At 40.5% G+C, this 18,800-nt stretch overlaps 1 protein-coding gene across 21 annotated transcripts in view; it reads left to right on the top strand.

The window, feature by feature from the left end:
• The window catches only part of CDC14B (cell division cycle 14B), a 100,699-nt gene that overhangs the window by 30,878 nt on the left and 51,021 nt on the right, over positions 1-18,800 (top strand). For 14 of the 21 annotated variants that reach the window (XR_012002633.1, XR_012002641.1, XR_012002634.1 and 11 more), the window contains 2 exons: positions 16,158-16,248; positions 16,824-16,899. Coding sequence is in view for 17 of the 21 variants with exons in the window: in XM_072764049.1 (XP_072620150.1) it covers positions 16,158-16,248; positions 16,824-16,899 (167 nt within the window). In the remaining 4 variants the exon portion in view is untranslated. Of the gene's footprint in view, positions 1-14,540; positions 14,824-16,157; positions 16,249-16,823; positions 16,900-18,800 lie in introns of those variants that run through there. The other 7 variants (XR_012002642.1, XM_072764080.1, XM_072764082.1 and 4 more) reach the window with 1 other exon arrangement.

Here is an 18,800-nt window from a genome sequence, read left to right as displayed (position 1 = left end):
TCTAACTTTTTTATTGCACTGATGAAAACTGAGCCAGTTTGGTCATGCACAGCTCTTAGGACTTTTTCATATAGAACAATAACTGCAGGAAAACTTGAGGTAGATGGGGTTATAATGAAAGCTAGTTTCAGATAACAATAATTCTACACAACAGTCATTTACTAAGTATTCTTAGCAAGCAGGCATAAATCATGATATACCTTTTCCTATGGGCTTAGCTCCTGAATTTTTAGGTATTCTGAGCCCTGATTTTATGACTGGTTCACTTGAGTCAAATAGGACAATATTCCGGGTATAGGATTCTGTTAACCTTATAGTTGGCACCAGTCAACCAGAAATTCTCACAGCTAGTAGCTGGACATGGGCCACTTTAGACATGTGGATCTTAGTCTTAAGAACTACCCCTAAATAAGAGTCACATTTGATTCTTATAAACTGTCTAAAATATTTTTTTAAAGATTTTATTTATTTATTTTAGAGATAGCGCTAGCAAGGGGAGGAGCAGAGGGAAGAGGGACCTGCAGACTCCCGTGCTGAGCACAGAGAGCCATGGAGATCCATCCCACAACCTCAAGATCATGTCCTGAGCTGAAACAAAGAGTTGGACACTTATGGAGCTACCCAGGTGCCCTGTTTGTCTAAAATATTTTATAGACAGATTATGCAATCTACATATATGGACAGCCATTCATTTAACCAGTGAGAGTCCTTTCTAACAGCTGTGATTTTGATAAGCAAGCTACTGATTTTACCAATAAAAACCACTTGGCATTCAGTATTTTAATTATAAATTCTCCAGATATACGGATAATAGAAAAGCTGTATCATCTCTGGAATGTGATTTTCCTGCTTTAAAGGTGTCCATCTTTGGAGTGTGAGTTTCTTTTTTTTTTTTTTTTTTTAAATTTTTATTTATTTATGATAGTCACACACAGAGAGAGAGAGAGGCAGAGACATAGGCAGAGGGAGAAGCAGGCTCCATGCACTGGGAGCCTGATGTGGGACTCGATCCTGGGTCTCCAGGATCGTGCCCTGGGCCAAAGGCAGGCGCCAAACCGCTGCGCCACCCAGGGATCCCGAGTGTGAGTTTCTGATTGGAGCAATTGCCCCCAGATTAACTGATTGTCCCACAGTGTAGCTTAAACCAAATTGTATACATTTTGACCTTGTCTGTGCAGTTTGAAAGCAAATTTAACATTATTCCAGTGCCATTATAGAAGACAAGAAAAGAATTCATCTGTGTAATGCACCTTCTGATAAATTTAGTAAATACATTAGAAGTGTCATATAAGAGTAATTACACAACATTCAAAGACAAAACTAGTCTAGAACTATTTTGCTTTTTGTCGCATAGCCAGAGAACACATGAGACAGAGGGCTAAAGCTATTCCCCTTCACCTACTCCCTGTCCCCACTCCCAGTGATTTAAATTTCAAGACCAGAGAGAGAGCTGTCTTATCTTTGCCACCCCTTAGTGGTCCCCATAAAGTGCACAGAGAGTCAAACAGTTGTGAATCTCTAGCCCAAGGACAAAGGATAGACTAAGATAAAAAGAGGACAGTGAAAGGCAGCTGGCAGGAGTTATTAACTCTTTCTTCTAGTTAAGAGTGCTAGTTACTAATGCTTTATTTAAACTGATGTCGGCCCTGGGACAGTAGATCTTGTCATGGCTGAAAATAGCTGTTGTTTCATGGCACTTACTACCGGGGAATTAGGCCACACCGGTTGAGAGGAAGGTGATCTGGAAAGATGATGAAAGGTCCCTCCCTCGTCCCTTCCATACTCCCCAGAATACTACATTTTCTTTTTTTTAAAAGATTTATTTATTTATTTATGATAGAGAGAGAGAGGCAGAGACACAGGCAGAGGGAGAAAACAGCTCTGCAGGAAGCCCAACGTGGGACTTGATCCCAGGACCCCAGGATCATACCCCGGGCAGAAGGCAGGTGCTAAACTGCTGAGCCACCCAGGGATCGCCAGTTGCTTTTTTTAAAAATAACTTTTTAGATTTACAGAAACATTGCAAAGATAGTAACAGAGAGTTCCTCTATACTCTTTAGTAGTTTCTGTTTCCTTTAGTGTTACCCTTAGCATTTGTCACCTCAGGCTGCCAAAATAAATACACAGATTGGGTGGTTTGAACAAGAATGTATTTTCTTACAGTTTTGGATGTTGGAAGTTCCAAGATTAAGGTGCCACTAGGATTGTTTTGGGTGAAGCCTCTCCTCCTGGCTTGGTATGACCTCAGGTGGCTTTTACTCTGTGTGTGCACAGGGAGAAAAAAGATCTGGTATTTCTTCCACTTCTCTTTTCTTTTCTTTTCTTTTCTTTTCTTTTCTTTTCTTTTCTTTCTTTTCTTTCTTTTTCTTTCTTTTCTTTCTTTCTTTTTTTTTCTTTTCTTTTCTTTTCCTTTCTTTTCCTTTCTTTTCCTTTCTTTTCCTTTCTTTTCTTTCTTTTCTTTCTGATTTTATTTGAGAGAGAGAGTTGGGAGAGGGGAGGGTGAGAGGGACAATCAGACTTTGCACTGAGCACAGAACCCAACTCTGGGCTCAGTCTCACTACCCTGAGATCATGACCTGAGCTGAAACCAAGAGTCTGATGCTTAACTGATTGAGCCATCCAGGTGCCCCTCTTCTACTTCTTATAAGGACATGAGTTTTATTGCTCATCTCCTTAAAGGCTCTATCCAGTATAGTCAGACCTGTTGGGGGTTAGGGCTTCAAGATACGTCTTTTAGGGGGACACGGTTTAGTCACTATGTCATCCTGAATTACTGTGGTGCAGTAAGACACCAGCACTGGTATATTGCTATTAAGTATACTCTAAACTTGATTCAGGTATCCACAGATTTTCCATTTTCTATTTTAGGATTCATTCTAGGATACCACATTGGTTTTGGTGTCATCCTCTTAGTCATCTAAGGTCGTGGACAGTTTCCTTGACCGTTTTGGGGAATCCTGGCCAGGGATTTAATAGAATGTTTTTAAGTTGTGTTTGATATTTTCTCATGACTAGACTGGGTTTTGGAAATGAATACCACAGTGAAGTGCCCTTCTTATCATATCGGGGGCATATGAAATCCATATGACACCACTGGTTATTCATGACCACTTGGCTTGCAGTAGTGTTGGCCGGGTTTCTCCCCTATAAAGTTGCCATACTGTATTCTTTAGAAGCAAGTCACCAAGTTCAGCACACAGTCAAAGAGGGGAGAGGTTAAGCTCCACCTCTCAGAGGGACGTATCTACATATTTATTTTAAAGGATTTATTTATTTGAGGGGGAGAGCAGAGAGCAAGAGCAGGGACAGGGAGAAGCAGACTCCCCGCCAGGCACAGAGCCCACCAGGCACAGAGCCCGCCGCAGGGCTTGGGTCCAGGATGCTGGGGTCATGACCCCACAGCCAAGGCAGATGCTTAACTGACTGAGCCACCCAGGCGCCCCCTACGTATTTTATTTGGAATTCTTCTGTAAGGAAGGTTTGTCTCTTCTGCGTTTGTTTATTTAATCGCTTATATCAGTATTTGTGCATATTTTATATGCAGGGTGATAATCCAATATTATATACTTAGTTTGTTGAGAGTTTTTTCAGGTTGGCTGTAGTATTCTTCTGTCCCTCTACTCCATTTCTAAAAAATACTGTTAAGGTGTCTTTTTTAAATTTATCAAGTCCTTTCTCTTTATAGCTTTTGCATTTTGTGTTTTAGTTAAACCCTTTCTTACACATCTGAAGATAAGTATCATGATAGGCTAGGTTATGTTGTGATTACAACTCCAAAAATCTTAGTGGAGTGTAACAAGCAAAGGTATATTTTGTGTTCATGACACATAGCCATCACTGGTGAGGTAAAACCTGTTCTAAATCTCCTTGCTCTTGTGACCCAGGCTGGTGGACCACAGTTACTACATTATCACTTTTTATTGAGTATAACATAACTAAACTTATTTAATCATATATACATATTCATGTTATGTATACATATATATGTATATAGTAATACACAGAAACGTGCACAAAATGAATAACTTATAGCTTGTGTACATCATGGGTAAGTAACTAGAACATGGACTGAGAAACAGAACATCACCACACCCTAGAGACTACCCCTTTGTGCCCTTTCCTAATCACTAACCCTTCCAAGGATAAACATCCTAATTTTTTATTGCCAAAGATTTGTCTGGTTTTAAAATCTATATAAATGGAATCATACTATATGTACTCTTTGGTGTCTGACTCCTTTCAGTAAACAGTATGTTTGTGAGGGTCATCTGTGATAATTGTACATGGTCATAGTTCATTCATTCTTATTGCTATTTAATATGCCATTGTGAGCAAGTATCAGTGTTTCTAGTATTTCTGAACATTGGTTTGTTTTCAGTTTTTGGTTTTGGTCATTATTTTCAAATGATTCTATGAACTCTTTTTGGATATTTCTTAGTGAATGTATATGTTTCTGTTATATATATCTAGAAGTGGAAGTACTAAATCATAAAATGTGTGGTGTTCATTTTTTATGGATACTGCCAGTTTTTTTTTTAAGAATTTATTTATCCATTTTAGAGAGAGAGTGCGGGGGAGGGCAGAGGGAAAGAATTTCAAGGACACTCCCTGCAGAGTGTGGAGCCCGATGTGGGGCTCCATCTTAAAACCCTGAGATCTGACCTGAGTGGAAATAAAGACTTAGTTGCTTAATGACTGAGCCACCTAGGTGCCCCATTTTTCTTTTCTTTTTTTGTAAGATTTATTTATTTTGAGAGAAAGAGAGAGAGAGAGAGAGAGAGTGCGGGTAAGAGGGAGAGGGAGGGGAAAGAATCCCAAGCAGACTCCCTACCAAGTGCAGAGCCTGAACATGGGACTCTATCCCGTATGACCCCATGACCACCACCAAGCTGAAACCAAGAGTTGCGGACACCCAACTGACTGAGCCACCCAGGTGCTCCTAGACACTGCCAGTTTTCTAAAATGGTTTGTATTTTTTTAAAAAGATTGTGTTTATTTATTCATGAAAGACACACAGAGTGAGGCAGAAACATAGGCAGAGGGAGAAGCAGGCTCCATGCAGGGAGCCCAATGTGGGACTTGATCCCTGGGCCCTGAGATCATGCCCTGAGCTGAAGGCAGACACCCAAACGCTGAGTCACCCAGGGTCCCTAAAATGGTTTGTATTATGGCTATAATCTTGAATACTTGGAATTTTATTTAACCATATTCCACAGATTTTATTTTTATTTTTTTATTTTTTTAAATTTTTATTTATTTATGATAGTCACAGAGAGAGAGAGAGAGAGAGAGAGAGGCAGAGACACAGGCAGAGGGAGAAGCAGGCTCCACGCACCAGGAGCCCGATGTGGGATTCGATCCGGGTCTCCAGGATCGCGCCCTGGGCCAAAGGCAGGCGCTAAACTGCTGCGCCACCCAGGGATCCCCTTCCACAGATTTTAGTATGAATTCTTACATTAATTTTAAAGTACTTGTGTTGAATTCTGCATTAATTTCTCTATGTTGCAAGTTATTTAGAAATAGATTTTTTTGTGTTATCCTTTCACCAAGAAGTTTCAAATATTATTGTATTCTGGTCATTGTATGGTCTGCATATATGGTTCTTCTTTCCAGAATTTCTTGTGATTTCCTTTTGAGCTTAATATATGATGACTTCAGTGTATATCCTATTTGAAAAGTTTATATTCTCTGTTGAAACAGTATTCTGTATTTACTAGATCAAACTTCTGATTCCTTATTTTATTTTTTGGAGGTATGTTAGTGTTTTATGATTATGGATTTATTCTCCTATTTTCACTAGTTTTGCTTTATAGATTTTATATCTATTTTCATAAGATGTGTGATCATTGTAATCTCTTGGTAGGTTATATCTTTAATCATGAAACATGTTCATCTTTTTATTGCTTTTTGCTATGAATTCTACAAGCATACCACAGACATGTTTGGAGGTATGTTTAGGTTCAGTTCCAGACCACTGCAACCCAGTGAATATCACAATAAAGCAAATCAAATGAACCTTTTGGTTTCCTGTGCATATAAATGTTATGTTAGCACTATAGTCTAGTCTCTTAAATGTACAATATCATTACGTCTAAAAATCCCGATGTGCATACTTTTTTTATTATTTATTTATTTATTTATTTATTTATTTATTTATTTATTTATTTATTTATTTATTTATGATAGTCACAGAGAGAGAGAGAGAGAAGAGAGAGAGAGAGAGAGGCAGAGACACAAGCAGAGGGAGAAGCAGGCTCATGCACCGGGAGCCCGACGTGGGATTCGATCCCGGGTCTCCAGGATCACACCCTGGGCCAAAGGCAGGCGCCAAACCGCTGCACCACCCAGGGATCCCTCGATGTGCATACCTTAATTAAAAAATACTTTATTGCGGGATCCCTGGGTGGCGCAGCGGTTTGGCGCCTGCCTTTGGCCCAGGGCGCGATCCTGGAGACCTGGGATCGAGTCCCACGTCGGGCTCCCGCTGCGTGGAGCCTGCTTCTCCCTCTGCTTGTGTCTCCGCCCCTCTCTCTCTCACTGTGTGCCTATCATAAATAAAAAAAATAAAAATAAATACTTTATTGCTAAAAAATACTATCATCTGAGATTTAAGTGACCCAAAATCTTTTTGATTGTGGAGAATCTTGCCTTAGTGAGGATGGCTGCTGGCTGATGAGGGTGGTGGTTGTGAATGTTGGGTGGCTGGGGCAATTTCTTAAAATAGGACAACAATGAAGTTAATGAATGTTAATGAATGTTAATGATTCTTTCCATGAGTCATAAATGTTCTTAATGGCATCTATAAAGTGAATCCTTCCCAGAAGGTTTTTGACTTACCTTGTCCAAATCCATCAGAGGAACCACTATCTATGGCGGCTATAGTCTTATAAAATGTATTTCTTAATGGATGTTTTGTTACCGGATGTGAACATGTTTATCTCCTTGTACATCTCCACCAGAGGTCTTGAGTGACCCAGAACATTGTCAATGAACAGTAATATTTTTTTTAAAGATTTTTATTTATTTATTCATGAGAGACAGAGAGAGAGGCAGAGACACAGACAGAGGGAGAAGCAGGCTCTTCGCAGGGAGCCTGATGTGGGACTCGATCCCGTGACCGGGATCATGCCCTGAGCCAAAGACAGACACTCGCAGGTGTCCCAATGAGCAGTAATATTTTGAAAGGATCTTTTTTCTGAGCAGTAGGTTTCAAGAGTGGGCTTAAAATATTCAGTAAACCATACTGTAAACATGTGCTGCCATCCGGGCTCTATTGTTCCATTTGTAGAGCACAGAGTAGATTTAGTATATTTCTTAAGGGCCCTTGGATTTTCAGAAAGGTAAAGGAACAGTGGCTTCAACTGAAAATTACCAGCCATGTTAGCCCCTAAGAAGAGAGTCAGCCTGGCCTTTGAAGCCAGGCATTGGCTTTTTCACCAGCTATGAAAGTCCTAAATGACATCCTCCAGTTGAAGGCTATTTCATTTGCATTGAAAGTCTGTTGTTGAGTATAGCCATCTTCATGAATTACCTTAGTTAGATTTCCTGGATCACTTGCTGCTTCACCTTGGACTTGTATGTATGTCATGGAGATGGCTTCTTTCTGTAAACTTTATAAAACAACCTCTGCTAGCTTCAGGAGTTTCTGCTGCAACCTCCTCATCTCTTTCAGCCTTCACAGAATTGGAGAGATAGGGCCTTGCTATGGCTTAGGTGTTGGTCTAAGGGAATGTTATGACTGGTGTGATCTTCTACGGAGTACCACACATACTTTCCCCAAATCCATAATAAGGCTGTCTCACTTTTATTGTCATTAATGTGTTCGGTGGAATAGTGCTTTATATTTTCTTCAAGAACTTTTTCTTTGCATTCACAACTCTGTTGTTTGGTGCAAGAGGCCTAGATTTCAGCCTACCTTAGCTTTTGACATGCCTTCCTCACTAAGCTTAGTAATTTCTACCTTTTGATTTAAAGTAAGGGATGTGTTATTCTTCCTTCCACTTGAACACTTAGAGGCCATTGTGGGGTTATTAATTGGCCTCATTTCAGTATCGTTGTGTCTCAGGCAATAAGGAGGCCTGAGAGAGGTGAGGAGATGGCTAGTTGGTGGAGTAGACAATACACACATTTATTGACTAGGTTCACTGTCTTAGATGGATGTGGTTTGTGGCATCCCGAAACAATTACAGTAGTAACATCAAAGATCACAGATCACCATATCAAATAATAATGAAAATGTTTGAAATAATTGAATACCAAGTTGTGACACTCACACACAAAGTGAGAAAATGCTGTTAGAAAAAATGGCACCAAGAGATTGCTTAAAGCAGCGTTGCCACAAAACTTCAATTTGCAAAAATCATAGTATCTGTCAAGTGCAGTAAAGCAAAGTGTAATAAGATAAGGTACTATATTCTATCCTTTCGTTTAAATTTTTTCTGTAAGGCTTTTAGTAGTCTTTATTAAACATATATTTTTAAACTCAACTGGAAAATCTTAGAGATGAATATAAGTAGTTTACATTTTATTATTAGTAGTAGTACATTTGGACTTACTTCTACCATCTCATTCTGTTTTCTGTTTGCCATGTTTTTCCAAGTTGTTTGGTGCCTTGATTACATTTTCTTAGTTACATTGTCTCTGGCTCTAGTGATTTGGAAGGTGTGAAAACCTTTATAGTTCTTCTAATGGCTTCCCTTAAAAAAATTCACTTATAAAATATTTCAGAAATAATAGGTATGGAGATTAACGTAACATTGGGGGAGGATGTTTGGATCTCTTTAGATAAGATTACTCTTTTCCTTACCTTAGTTCCAGACCAACTGATAGAGGAACACAGGAGTTAAACAGATAAAAAAAATGTAGGCATTATTACTGATAAATTTGTGGGAGTTGATTTATATCTGTTTGCATTTAGGTCTGCAGGCAACTGGAGTTACTTGTGTAAGCAGTCACTGGCACATCAGACAACCAACCACGGGTAAATTCCAGATGGTGAATCTGCTGACTGAATCCTGAATCCTTGCATGAGTCTGTAGAATACAGCCTCTTTCACCCTCCTACTGATGATGGACATGTAGCACCAAGAAGAAATAAGCTTTTGTCGTAGTGAACTAAATCATTAAGATCTCAGGGTTAGTTGTTGCCATAGTTTTTCCTGAACAATTAGCGCACTTCATCACAAGGCATAGCATAGACTAAAACCATCCTCATACTCATACGTCCTAAAAAGAAGATCAGAAAAGGACAGTTTTGTTTCTTCTTTTGTGAATTTCTTACTCTCATCTTCTGCCCATTTATTTATTTGGGTGTTAGCTTTTTTCTCTTTCACTTATATTTGGTTGTAAATTTTAATACTAATCCCTTTTGCTTTTGTGCATTGTACTTGCCTTCTCCTAGTGTGAATTATCTTTTTAAATTTTATTTATGGGGTCTTGTATTGAAGGGACACATTAAATCTTAATGTGACCAAATTTCTTAAATTTTTGCTTTATAGTTGGTACCTTTTATGTCTTGTTTCTTTTTTTTTTTTTATGTCTTGTTTCTTAAAGAAACTCATCCCTTCACTGTTATACTTTTCTATATTCTAAAACTTTTAAAGCTTTCTTTTTGTATCTAGGCTTGTAATCCACCCGAGATTTTTTTCTTTTTGGGGGACTGGTGGCATATGATGCGAGATCAGGATCCGTCTTCTCCTACCATCCCTGGCAATATGCACATCCATTTATCCCCATACTGTGTATTGAGTATTCTTTTTCTAATGATCTGTAATTCCATCTCCACCATATGTGAAGTTTCCATGCATACGTGGCCTCTTACTGGGCCAGTACTGCAGTACCTAAAATTCAGTTTTACTATTTGATAGGGCAAGGACCTCCTTCCTTTTCATTTTCAAAGTGGTTTCAGTTCTTCTTGGCCCTGTGGTCTTCTAGATTAATATTAGGATCAGCTCTATTGAGATTTTAGTAAGAATTGCCTTTAGTTTGAGGGTAATCACCATCTTTGTGATAGTGAGTTTTTTTCAATTATAAACCTGCTTTACCTTTCCATAGGAGATGCACATGGTTTTTTAAATTATATTTCATAATTGGTTATTACAGGTATATAGAAAAACTCTTGGTTTTTGTATGTTAACCATGTATACCTAGAAACTTTGCAAAAGTTTATTAGGTTATTTAGTAGTTTGTCTACAGATTCTCTTGTATTTTGGGGGAAAGATAATCATTGTCTATATATAAGGACAGTTGGTTCCTTTCCAATTCGTCTCTCTCATTTCTTTTTCTTATCTTGGCATCAGCCAGAACTTCCAGTTATTGTAATGATAGGAGTGATTGCTGTGCTAAAATCATATTGTTTTAATTATTCTTGCTTGATATTAGGACTGGGCTCTGAGTCAGGGATTTTAAAAATCTTAGGTTTCAGTCTACTAGTCTGTCCTAATTCTGCTACTTTACTACAGGTTTTGTGACCTTGCTTTTAGGTTAGGCACTTGGCCTCTTTAAGGTTAGGTTTCCTTTCCTGGAACATACACTGTTGGTAGCAGTAGTGTATCTACCACATAGGTTGTAAAGAGCTTATTATTAATGCAGTCTGTGACACTAAATTCTCTATGCTCGCTGTCATTATTTTCTTTATAAACATTTTTAAAAAATATTCCATTTTTAGAGAGCATGAGCAGGAAAGAATGAGAGAGCACGAGCAGGGGGAGGGGGAGAAGTGAACAGGGAGCCCAGTGTGGCTCCATTCCAAGACCCCGGGATCATGACCCCAGCCAAAGGCTGATGGTTCACTGGCTGAGCCACCCAGATGCCTGTTTTCTTTTTTTAAATCAGTACTTTCATGAACATTTCTTCCCCTGCTCCCCTTGGTTACTCCTTCCCTTTATTTATTTAAAAAAAAAAATTTTTTTTTAATTTTTATTTATTTATGATAGTCACAGAGAGAGAGAGAGAGGCAGAGACATAGGCAGAGGGAGAAGCAGGCTCCATTCACCGGGAGCCTGATGTGGGATTTGATCCCGGGTCTCCAGGATCGCGCCCTGGGCCAAAGGCAAGCGCCAAACCACTGCGCCACCCAGGGATCCCATACTCCTTCCCTTTAAAGTTGTGTAACTATCATAATACAGATGAGAGTTTGATGTCTGCTGGTCCTCTCTCAAGGACAATCAGTGTTTAGGTGGAGGCTGTTTGTTTTGTTTTGTTTTGTTTTGTTTTTACCTGTTCTCTTTTGTTGCGTAGGTATATGAATCCTCCTTTCTGCTTGTCTTGTAGGTGAGCTCCCTTATGCTGTAGGAAAGCTGTTCATGTCTCTAGCTGCTCTGCCAGGATCTGTGAAGTGTCAGTACCAGCGGTAAATAGTAGGAAGAGAAATAGTAGGAAGTCCATAGTGTCTATGAGGTCCAAGTAGAAATTGTCATCTTTTCTGTTAAAAAGTGGTATATACCATATTATCAATGCCACCTGACTCCTCCATATACTTCTCACTTGGTTTAGAACATACCCCTCTGTTTGATTAATTATTCCCAAATATCTACAATTTTTTTTAAAGATTTTATTTATTTATTCATGAGAGACACACAGAGAGAGGTAGAGACATAGGGAGAGGGAGAAGCAGGCTCCCTGTGGGGAGCCTGATGTGGGACTCATCCTACCTACAACCCAGGGATCATGACCTGAGCCAGAGGCAGATGCTCAACTGCTGAGCCACCCAGGCGTCCCCAAATATCTACAGCTGTTATGCAGGAAAACGTTTTTTCATTTATTTAACATAGTTATTAAAGGAAGAAGTAGCAAACTGGAGGCTGAAAAGCCAAATCAAGAACGACAACTTTGGCACAAGGATATTGAATGTTTCTGTTAACATTTCCTTCTTTTCTCAGAGAAGCAAGAGAGGCAACATTATGTGACAGATATGTATAATGTATAGACAAGAAGGTTTATTACTTTAAAACTTTAGTTTTCTGTTTTTGACAACAGAGACATTAAATGGAAGATACATGGGTTTACAGTAGGTTTATAAGTTTAATCATGAACCTTTAAGCAAAACTTTGTAAAGATCCCTGTTTCTAGCTCCAGGTTTCGAATAAATAGCTCTCATCATAGCACTCTAGTCTCTGTAGCAGTTAATTACAATATTATTCTAACAATAGAATATTGAGAATATACTCTACAAGGACAATTGCATATCAAAAATCAGCGATTCTTTTTTTCTTCCCTGTAATATATAAAAACCTCTTCCCCACTTCCTTCTAGGTATTCCCAGTTTTATTTGGGTTTGTTAAAAGAAACTGGATTTCAAGATACATATAGGTACAAATCAAAAGAAGTTACTAAACTATTTCTGTTTTTAAAATGTGTGCAAAGTGCTATGCTTACAGTATGCTTTGTATCATGATGAAGAGTTGGCTTTGGAAAAACATTGTCAGCCTGCACGTTCACTTTTCAAAAGCTTCTTAATTTTGAATAGGTAATATATGGTACAAAACCTGTAAGTTCTAAAAGGCATAAATCTCACTTGCCCTTTTGTGTTTCTGGACACCCAGTTTCCCCCTATAAAAGGCATCCACTGCTACCAGTTTCTTGTATATCCTTCCAGAGATTTGCTATGCAGGGTTTCATACACAGTCACACGAATGTGTATATATTCACTCAGATAAACAGTAGAAATGGTAGTATTTAAATAGTAGTCTATCTTGGCACTCTTTTTTAAGGATTTTATTTATTTACCTGAGAGAGCCGAGCCTGCTCACAGGTGCACAAGGCGGAGGGGGGTGGCGGGATGGGACAGAGGCATCCGCAGGCTCCCCACTGAGCAGGAAGCTGGTAATGTGACCCTGAGGTCTGAGCTCCTGACCTGAGCTGAATCAGACAGCCTCTTGCTCTGCTGAGCCACCCAAGTGCGCCCTACCTTGCCAGTCTTCAGTCTTGAAAATTTCTGCCAAGTTGCCCTTCCTTACCCTTCAGGTAAGTTGTCCCAGTTTATATTCGTACCCACAGGAAACGTGAGAGAAAGTGCCTGTTTCTCCACAGACTCACCAACACAATGTCTTATCAAATTCTTTTGATTTTTGCCAGTCTGAAGGTAAACTAGTATCTTGTAGTTTCAGTTTGTATTTTTTAATTTTATTTTGAAGTTCAGTATCAACTTGAGATGAATTTAAAAATATTTTTCCAGGGGACCCTGGGTGGCTCAAGGGGTAAGCATCTGCTAGGTCATGGTCTCAGGGTCCTGGGATAGAGCCCCGAATCTGTGCCGTCCCCTTGATCAACAAGAGCCTGCTTCTTCTGCCTTTGCCTCTCCTCTCAGCTCATGTTCTCTTTCTCTCTTGCAAAGAAAGAAATATTAAAAAAAAGTTTTTTTTTCCATTGTGTCTCTTGATTTATTTGCCATGAAGACCATTTTAAAAATGTGCATTAATAGTCGATTTTCTTATGGCTTTTATATTTTGTTTCATTGAGAAAGGCCAAGTTGAAGAGTACAGAAATAATTCATTTTGTTTTTCACATTTAAAATCTTTGATCCTGGGATCCCTGGGTGGCGCAGCGGTTTGGCGCCTGCCTTTGGCCCAGGGCGCGATCCTGGAGACCCGGGATCGAATCCCACATCAGGCTCCCGGTGCATGGAGCCTGCTTCTCCCTCCGCCTGTGTCTCTGCCTCTCTCTCTCTCTGTGACTATCATAAAAAAAAAAAAAAAAAAAAATTAAAAAAAAAATTTAAAATCTTTGATCCATCTGGAAATTTTAGAATAAGGTTAGGAGGTATGCAGGCTTACTTCTGATAAAAAGATGCATATCCTGTGATATAATGTGCATGTTGTATGGAGATTATAAGTGATTTGGGGGAAAGAGTTGTTACTGTATTGCCTTTCTCTGTAAGGGAGAGTCATTGCAAGTTTTTTGATGGATAAAGAAAGCGACACTTTTCCGTAGGGCAAATGTAAAACACCCACGGCCTCAGCACCAGTATATATAACAAAATCGGGACATTAAGTTTTTTCACTTGAGATTAACACAGTAACACAGACTTAGAAAATACTTTAAATAGATGCTTAGTATTGTGTCCGAGTTTTTGTTTGCGAAATCTAAGGCTTTAGATTTAGAACGCCTGGTCTGTTTGTAGGTTTACCTTTGCGTCCTGAACGGTTTTCGGGAGCCGATTTGAGACGGGACAGAGCTCCCCGAGCGGGCGCCCAGGGGGGTCTGCACCCGGAGGCCCGAGCTGCAGAGCTGCCGAGCTGCCGACTCCTCCCCCCCGCCCCCGCCCGTCCCGTCCCGGCCCGGCCCGGCCTGGCCGTGGTGCCCCCTGGCGGCCGCGGAGCGCGTGGCTGCGGGAGGCCCCCCGCGCCCCCCGCGCCCCCCGCGCCCCAGGCAGGTCCTCGCCCAGTCCCTCTCCGCTGAGAGTCCTCTTAATGGCGGCTGGAGCCCGTCGCCGACGAGGCTGCAGCCCGACCTCGAGACCAGAGCGGCGGGGCCCCACGGCGGCCAAGGCTCAGCCCCAGCCCGGCCCGGCCCGCGCCCCGCCCTGTGCCCTCCGTGTGGTGCCGTCCGAGAGGATCCCTCCGAGGCGGCGGGGTGGGCTGGCCCGAGGAGGGCCCGAGGAGGGCCGGGGCTGTCGCTGTGCTCGCTCTTGGGCGCCGCCCTTCCAACTTTCTGTTTGTTTCACTCCGCGGGTGCGGTCACGGCTGCGCCTCCCCTCCGGGCGGGCGGTCCCGGGTCCTGGGTCGCCGCCCGGGCCTTCCCTCCGCCCCGCCTTCCCCTTCCCGATGCCGCGGAGTCATGAGCCGGGCGGGCGCGGGGATCCCGCTGGTGGTGGAGGTGATCAGAGGTGAGTGCTGGGGCGCGGGGGCGCGACACCCGCACTCCGGCGTTTGGGGGGACGGCTTCGGGGTCTCGACCTGCCCGGGACGCGGCGCGGGGGCGGGGGCGGGGCGGGGCGGCTCCTGCTGCTGCCGTGGGCCCCCACGCCCACCCTCGGGCCAGCCGGTGCTGCCCTCCCAGGACCCCGCCCGGGGAACCCTCCCGGACGTGCGGGGGGCACCCGGTTGTCCTCCTCCGTGGCTGCCACAAAACTGGCCTCTGCTCCCTTGGGGTCAGATCCCAGGTCACTCTGTGCGCGGGGACCAAGGGTCATTCGTGGTGGGGAAGAAGTAAGCTCCGTCAGCTGCTTGAGTGTCTGGTTGCAAGACGTTTCAGTTGAGGAGTTTGCAAGGAAATAAAGACAGCGACGGTGAGAGTTGAATTGCAGACACAAATTGTGTAAATTACCATTTGGGGAAAGGATGCCAGCTGGCATTCTTTGTTCTTTACTATGTTGAAGGCTGCCCTTGACTTTGCTACAATCCGAGTGTGAGTGCTCTGCTAACACACGTATGACCACCACTAGGTACTACAGGTGGGTGACTGCTCCACCTAGGATCTCCAGGCAGCACCTTGGGGTGAGGTGGGGGAAGGGTGCAGCCTCAGAGCACTCTTGCTAAACTCCATGGAGCCCAGCTGCGTTTACGCAACACAAGTCCATCTCTCACTCATCTTGGAGACACCTCTCATTGCTTAGTTCGTAATGGTAATTTGTCTAATTGTAGAAATCACACACACAAAAATAATAATGATTCTGAATTAAGAAGTAGGGACCCCTAAGAACAGTTGAATAAACATATGGTTTGTTTCATTTGTGTTCTATAGCCATAAACATTAATTTTACAGCGATTTTGATAGCGTTCTTTAGCTTCTATTTTAAAAAGCAGAATTTCTTACTGAAGACTTCTTAGGATGACTTGAAAACCTAGCAAAACATACCGCGAGTAATCTAGGTTGATGCCGAACTACCAAATGCATGCTGCCCTTTGCTGAAATTCCTTAGCCCAGGGGAACTAGACTTTTGTAATGAGAGGTTCCTCTAGAAGTTTAGCCATGTTGCTATGTGAAAAATTACTTATTGCTATTGACATTTCTGGTTAAAAACAATTTCTCCCTTAAAAAAAAAATGTTGCTTATGTTACCTACCAAAATAGCAGAACATTTTGAAATTACCCATTGGCACCCTTACTATGCATGGAAAAAACTTAAAAATTGACTTAATCTGAAAAGAGTTGCATCATGATATGTGAAACGTTTTTTTAATAACCTGAAGGAAGGAACATTGCAATTTTTCCATTGCAGATCGCCTTTGTTTTGCCATTCTCTACAGCAGACCAAAGAGTTCATCAAATGTACATTATTTCAGCATAGATAATGAACTTGAATATGAGAAGTAAGTATTGCTTTTTAAAAGATTGTTACTAACTTTTTTATTTTGAAGAATCTAAAGGTATGTTTGTAAATAGAATAGCCTTGGAAAATTAAAAATTTGTTGATGGATAATTGCAGAATGCTTTTTTTTCTTGGTAGTATAGCCCTTGGTAATAGAGTACATCCTTAGGGAAAATATCAAAATGAAGGAACGTCCTAAATTTAACAACTTGTATTTGAAATCCTAACAGTTTAAAGTATAATGAGATATAAACTAGTATATTAATAAGTAAGATGTGGTGTTTTTACCATTGGAAAAACAGCTTCTTCATTCAGATGTTATTGAGGCTAGACTTCAGCATTGTAGCACTTGTCATATTTTTTTTGTCATATTTTTTAATAGGAGTTATTTACCAGAATAGCACTAGTAGTTTGCCTACTAGTTTGCCACTAGTAGGGCAGTATCATTAAGTTGTATGACCAATAACAATTTGGTGTATGCTTTCTTGTCTTAGTTGGATCTTGTAGTTCCAAAAAGACGTTTATATTTAGAGGATCTAGAATGTATATGTATGTTTTTGTTTTTCATTTTTAAAGCTTCTACGCAGATTTTGGACCACTCAATCTGGCAATGGTTTACAGATATTGTTGCAAGATAAATAAGAAATTAAAGGTAAAATCTTTTTTACTTAAGATTTGACTTAGGTAATCATTATTAGCTTGATTCTGATGAGGGAAAATAAAGGAAAATATACCTCTATTTTTTTTTTTATTAAAAAACCAATAACACATAAAACACCTTATTTCTTACTACAGTGGTTTTGGGACATACATGTGATTTTTGTTATATATAGTCATAGTATTTATGTTTGTTTTCCACAGTTTTGGCTGAGTGGTTTAAGATTGATTGGGTCATTTGGTTCTGATTTGGATTGATGATGCTCAGATACTTGAAAAGCCAAAGTAGAAATTGGTTAATGAAATAAAACCTCTTGCTCTCTGATCTAATTGGGACTGAACCCTTGCTTTGGTCATTGTTCTTTCTGCTTCACTTGGACAGAGTGCTAGCAAATTAATAAAAGATACTGGCTCATCTCACTTCCATTCTTTTTTTTTAAAAGATTTTATTTATTTATTTGGGAGAGAATTATGAACCTGCGCTCAAGTAGGAGACAAAGACAGAGGAAGGGTGGGGAGGGGGGCGAGGAGGAGGGGGGAAGAAGGGGGAAAGAAGGGGTAGCGGGAGCGCGCACAACATGGGGCTCAATCCCAGAATCCTGACCTGAGCCGAAGGCAAGCACTTAACCAACTGAGCCACCCAGGTGCCCCAACTTCCATTCTGTCTTTAATCTGTCATGGTATTGTACTACTCGTGACTCTTCACCCCACCTTCCCCTCACCTTCCCCTCACCTTCCCCTCACCAGGGAAGCAGGGGCAAACTGTTTTTTTAAGACCATGTATGAGAGTTGCAAAAGTGTATTTCTATTAGTTTGAATTTAGACACCATTCTTCTATCTTAAAAACTTGTAAGTTATGGTGACATCAATAAAAAGTGTTTATGTGTTTCTAGCAATTCCAAACTTGTCACTGTAAATTCTCAAATAGAAAATTCTGGAAACATTACCCAATTGATTACCTACCATACTAATGATATACAGAAGAAATAATATTTATTTTCAATTAAAAATTAAATCATATTAAAAATTTATGAGTAAGGCAGATTTTTTTCCCTTGAGCCTCAAACCTAAAATTCCCCATTATAAATGTTAGAAGCACTTGTCAAAGGAGTTACTGATCTGCAGAATGGAAGTAGTAGGATTGCCTTTTCTTTTTTGTATTCCATATGTTTGCCCTACAGATTTATGTAGAGATGGAGACTCTTCTTTCTGGACTTTATTTTTCTCTTGAATAAGAGTGTAAGCATTTATAGCTTTGTATATTTATGTCCACACCCTCCTCCTCTTTTCTGGTTGCTAATGGCAGATCTTTTGTTCATACAGGGCTGGGAAGCTAAAAATACCCCCTCCCCCAACTTGTGTTTCTTTGCTTAATTTTGAAAGACTTTATCACCCCTATACTCCACGTTTTATCCTTTGACTGCAACAAGAATGTACTGGTATATTGGCCTTTTTTTTTTTTTTTTTTAACTTTCTATAATTTAGCAAAACAACTTCCAGGGTGTTGACCACCCAGCCTGATGAAATACTACTGCCTGTTTAATTAGTGACAAAAGTGTGCTGAGAGTTTGAATTAAAGTTGTCTTGTACTTGTGTTACTCTATGGCTGGTTGGGTTTGGGTTTTGTTTTTTAAAATCAACTTGATTTCTTACACTGTGTAAACAACTAAAGGAAAATATGTACACGTTCATCATTAAATCACAGAAGCCAAGCAATATGTGCTTTTTGAACTGAATATATCCTTTTCCTTATGCCTACCTGAATCTGTTTCTGCTCACGTTAGTGAAATACAGGTGAGGAGGTGCTAACTAATCATATGCTTTTTTGGTTTTTAAATTCCATATCCTTTTTATTTAACTTTTTATTGAAGTACAATGTATGTAACAGCAATAGGT

This window comes from Vulpes vulpes, chromosome 1 (genome assembly GCF_048418805.1).
Source record: "Vulpes vulpes isolate BD-2025 chromosome 1, VulVul3, whole genome shotgun sequence".
Lineage (NCBI taxonomy): Eukaryota > Metazoa > Chordata > Mammalia > Carnivora > Canidae > Vulpes > Vulpes vulpes.
Note: the sequence above shows the minus strand (reverse complement) of the source record. Positions and strands in the feature narration are given on the sequence as shown.